A 4,606-nucleotide genomic window follows, 5' to 3' on the forward strand; every position below is an offset into this window, starting at 1 on the left:
GGCGCCCCCGGCCGAAGCGGCGGCTCGCCTATCTGAAGTATCCTCTCAGAGACGAGTCACACACACCTCATTTGACTCTCAAATAGGTGGAAGTCCCAGTCTGTGTAAACAAGAGTCAGAGCTAGCTGGAGTCAAATCAAAGATAGTTTTGCTCCAGTAGGAAGAGGGGCCTTGAGGAGCCAGTTTAAAATGGGCCTTGTGAGAAGCCCCGGACAAGCGGCGGCTCGCCTATCTGAAGTATCCTCTCAGAGACGAGTCACACACACCTCATTTGACTCTCAAATAGGTGGAAGTCCCAGTCTGTGTAAACAAGAGTCAGAGCTAGCTGGAGTCAAATCAAAGATAGTTTTGCTCCAGTAGGAAGAGGGGCCTTGAGGAGCCAGTTTAAAATGGGCCTTGTGAGAAGCCCCGGACAAAAGCCCCAGCATCACTGCTCTATCTCCCTGTTGTTTTAAAATTACCAACATATTTGGGACATACAACAAAAGCGAGGAAACCTTTTGGGCAATTGTACAAGCAGAATCGGTAGGCATTTCACATAAGAGCTACTCTAAGATGCTGGTGTGTCAAATTTCCCATCTAATCCAGTAACACTGCTCGGCATGCGTTTCCTGGGTATTACTTACCTCTTTCAACTTGTCCAGCTCATTTTGCAGTGTCTGCTTGGATACTTCCACCTCAATAATTTGCTGCCGAAGGATTTCATTTTCATCTTCTGCTTTAACACGCTTCTCCTCCACATTCTCCAGCTCATGGTGCAGTCTGACAGAAACATCTTTGGCTACCTGGTCAGAAGAGCACAAATGCATGAGGAGGATCCATGAGGAGCAACAGCTACAGTATTTCTCCTACAGTAGGAAGCATATTAAGACCCTAGGCAGAGATTTTGATTTAGTTATGAGGCTGTTGATGAAAGACTCCCGGTCTTCCAAGTACCAAAATGAATATTCATTTCTAATAAAGAAATCTAAGATGAAAATATATTTGATTATACGCCTCCAGCTCCCTCTCCACATTATCCTAAGGCAATGTCATGAACAGCAGGAGGAAACAAGCAAATACCAAACCTGCACACCAAAGTCCCAGCATGTCACACTGATAAAACAAAAGATGAGGAATTGTGCTGTAAAGTTGACAGGTCATCAAAGCTGCATCCATGCACCAGTCTCATCCACCCAAATTTGCTGCTCTAGTAGCAATCATAACTAGGCAAGAGTGATATGAAAGTGCAGAAATGTATGCTAGCTTAGGTTTTCTGAGTCCAGCCTGACAAGAATAAATATTTATCCCAAAAACATTTGGAAAGGTGATTCATCATGCAAAATGATGAGTTAATGAATTGCAACAAGTAAGCAAAAACAAAGCAAAGAAACCAAAAAACCCTCAGTGCCTCTTTCACTCGAATCTGGGTACAAGATTCTTACTGAGTAATGTATCATTTCTGTTATAAGGTTATCATTTGTTTTCTGCCATACAAGAGGATATTAGGTCTGACATTGTGAAAAGTTTGATGACTTGGTATGTCACTCTCATTTCCACTGCTGGGAACCAATCATTGCAATTTCAGAAGGTTTTATGTTTTACATTTTTAAGTACAAAATGCTTAATAATTCTAGTGGTAAGCAGTCCCTCTCTACAGAAGATATTTGCAAAACAGCTACAAGATAACAATATTAAGAAAGACGAGTGAAGCTAGGTAGGCCATGTGCCTATACAAAGCTTAGGCTAGATGGAAACCTTTCTGAAATATATGAACACTCTTTCAGCTTGAACACAATTTTACAGGAGTTTGTGTTTTTATGGGAAGAGCATTTTGATACTCTGTCTTGCTGAAATATTGTAACGTCTGTTCCTGTTATGAGTAACTCATTAGGCACTAAGAAATGCAACTTTGACTAGTTTTTTTTCAGTTATTTGACATAAGCAAGAAGGGAAAAGAAAGGAAATAGCATGAATTGGGAAAAGCATATCAGGTTTGGTTTAGAAAGTTTTGCAAAGCTAAGGTTTTCACTAAAACCAGTACAACAAAACCCTTTAAACCTTTCAAATGTACAAATGCAATGTGACTGCATTTCTTCCATTTTCAAGCTAAGCACAAGGTTTTTTTACTCACTAACACATCTATTTATGATGATAAGCTGCATATGTGTTCTCCACTGCGTAAGAAGGAAATCGGTCCTGACGTTTGGAGAACTACTGCCTGTTTCATGTGTCACCCTCCCTTCCATTGCAGGGAGTCAAATCCCAATCTGCTCTTTCACTGAGAATATGAATCTCTCACCCACCTTTAAATCTTGTTCCAGGCTCCTAATGAGCTCTCCATCCACATGGCCTGTTTGTGCAACTTTCAAGCTTTTCTGTTCTGCTTTCCTGAGACGATATTGCAGAATGCGGCAATTCTTGTTTGCCCGGTCCAGCTCTCGCCGGAGCTCCTGCAGCTGGTAAACATCTTCCTCTAAATAGCTGTCACGCATTTCTTCCATTTCAGCCCGAAGTTCATCCAGCTCATCCTGTGAGAAGTCAAAACAGTGCTCCATCATACCTCTAAATCTCACCCGTGGGAGCAAAATAGGAAACATGCTCACGAGCATAGCGCATTAATGAAGTGATACAGATTGCAACATGCAGCTCCAGAAGTTTTATCCCAACATTGACTAATCATGCTGAACTAAATTAATGAATACTTGTAATATTTCTTACAACTGCTTTAATAATTAAAACCAGACCAGACGCCTATCTGTCTCCTGAAACTGGTGACACCTTCATTTTACCATCTCTAATTAAAATAAAAAGTATATAATACTTTCCCACTATCTGAACTGATTACTTGCTTTAGGTAGGCTACAGTAAGCCTACTTAACCAAGTACCTCAGCATCTCTGTGTGATGTGCTTTTCTGACAACCAGCACTTCCTAAAATGAAACTGTTGTCCCTTGAAAACTTTAATGAATCGTTACTCCAAATACCAAACTGCTCCATGTGAAAATGCTGTCCTGTCTGAGCCTAGCACTGTACACATGCTTAAGGACGGACGGGTGGGGTGTGGGAGAAAGTGGGTTTGTTTTGTGCACACGCATTTCATTAACAGGACCACAGGGACAAAATAAAACCTGTGTCCGTGGGAATAACCTGGCCATTATTTCCTGAGCATCATGAACTGTCCCAATTTCACATTATACCATGAGCGGCACGTGCTCTCTAAAGTCAGATTTAAAGATTTACGGCTGAACAGGATAAGCTCTATCATTCCCATTTGTTTAATCTGTACATGACTGAAGCTCCAGAGCTAAAACTCTTACAAAGGTCTTCCAAGCACAGGGGTACAAGCCATTAAACCACTGCATGAGAGGAAAACTGTGACTCTAACTTTGAACAAAGTTGGGGGAGGGGGGGAGGGGAAATCAAGAAAAAAAGCTGTGAAGAGAATATCAGAAATGAACTATTAGTTTTTAAATTGTTTTCTTTAAAATTCCATTTGATGTTATAAAGACCACACTTTCTGTGGAAAATACAGTGTAAATACAATTCAAGGAGAAGTGGCACCAGGGCTAGCTGTGCTGTCACCTCACTTCAGATCTGTAAATGACACTCGAAATACCAAGGATGGCTGGAGAATATTTCACATTTTCATCCGGTAGAGGAGACACAGCTATGGAATTAGCTCCCTTGACAAAGCCAGGCTGGACCATTCCAGTCCAGTCCCTCCATGAACATGTCTGCCTACATCCCCTGGTAGTCCTCTCAACCATTCCTCCTTCTCATGGCCTAACTGGATGGACACTCGTGTTTTTCCTTGTATTAGTCTTGCTGCATTGGAACTTCAGTAACAAACGAGGGACAGATCATGTCTCTGAGCACAGTCCTGACCAAAGGAAGATGTGTCAAAATTCTTTAGCCTCATTAGCATAGTTAAGTTAAACTTACAGTGTTACTCCTACCAAAATCCTATCCGCATATAAAAACTCCAGTATTTATACAGCTATGTTTTAGCTTCAGTTAATTGAGCTAGTATAAGTGAAATTTTGGGTCAGCAAAAGTCTCACAATTTCCAAAAATACCATTCTGGGCTCAACAGTGAGGCTCTGGTCTATCAGTAGAGCCCTCACAGGGCTCTGCGCAGCTCTTTCTAGATGCTCAGAAAGGCCAGACAGGTTTTCTCACCAGCCCACGATATTGCTACACATTGTCAGTATATTCAGGTTTCTGCTGTAGGGGCATCCTGTCCCACAGTCTCCCTGGGACAGCTGCAGGAGTATGATATTTGTGTTGATGGAGCAGCTCAAGGGTTACTCCCCAGTGAGCTGGATCGTGCTCACACCATACGCTGTGTGAAAAGGAATAGTGTAAGCACAGTAACACAAGTTACCCTTGCAGCAATGACATCCTCAGAAGTTGCAAATACATTAATTAACCACAAACAACAGACTGCAAGGAAGCAAACGAGCTCTGCAGACCAAAAGCAGCAGGATTCTTTCAAAACCATTTACAGCCCAGGCCCTATCTACTCCTCCTCAGGGAGGATAGATACTCTGGCCAGTTTACAGTCAACACACTGATGATAAATTAGTGATATTTTTAAAAAGAGAAAGAGCAACATGTGCTTGAG

General features: G+C 41.8%; 1 protein-coding gene across 1 annotated transcript; it reads right to left on the bottom strand.

The window, feature by feature from the left end:
* Positions 1 to 626: 626 nt before the first annotated feature.
* Positions 627 to 2,537, bottom strand: LOC104508421 (microtubule cross-linking factor 1-like; the record flags this gene model as incomplete). The annotated part of the gene is made up of 2 exons (XM_010150050.1): positions 2,286 to 2,537; positions 627 to 785 (listed from the first exon to the last, which is right to left on the bottom strand). Coding segments are annotated over exons 1-2 (411 nt in total), but the record flags the coding sequence as incomplete, so codon positions are not given.
* Between the last annotated feature and the right edge of the window lie 2,069 nt (positions 2,538 to 4,606).

This window comes from Eurypyga helias, unplaced genomic scaffold (genome assembly GCF_000690775.1).
Source record: "Eurypyga helias isolate BGI_N326 unplaced genomic scaffold, ASM69077v1 scaffold50804, whole genome shotgun sequence".
NCBI lineage: Eukaryota > Metazoa > Chordata > Aves > Eurypygiformes > Eurypygidae > Eurypyga > Eurypyga helias.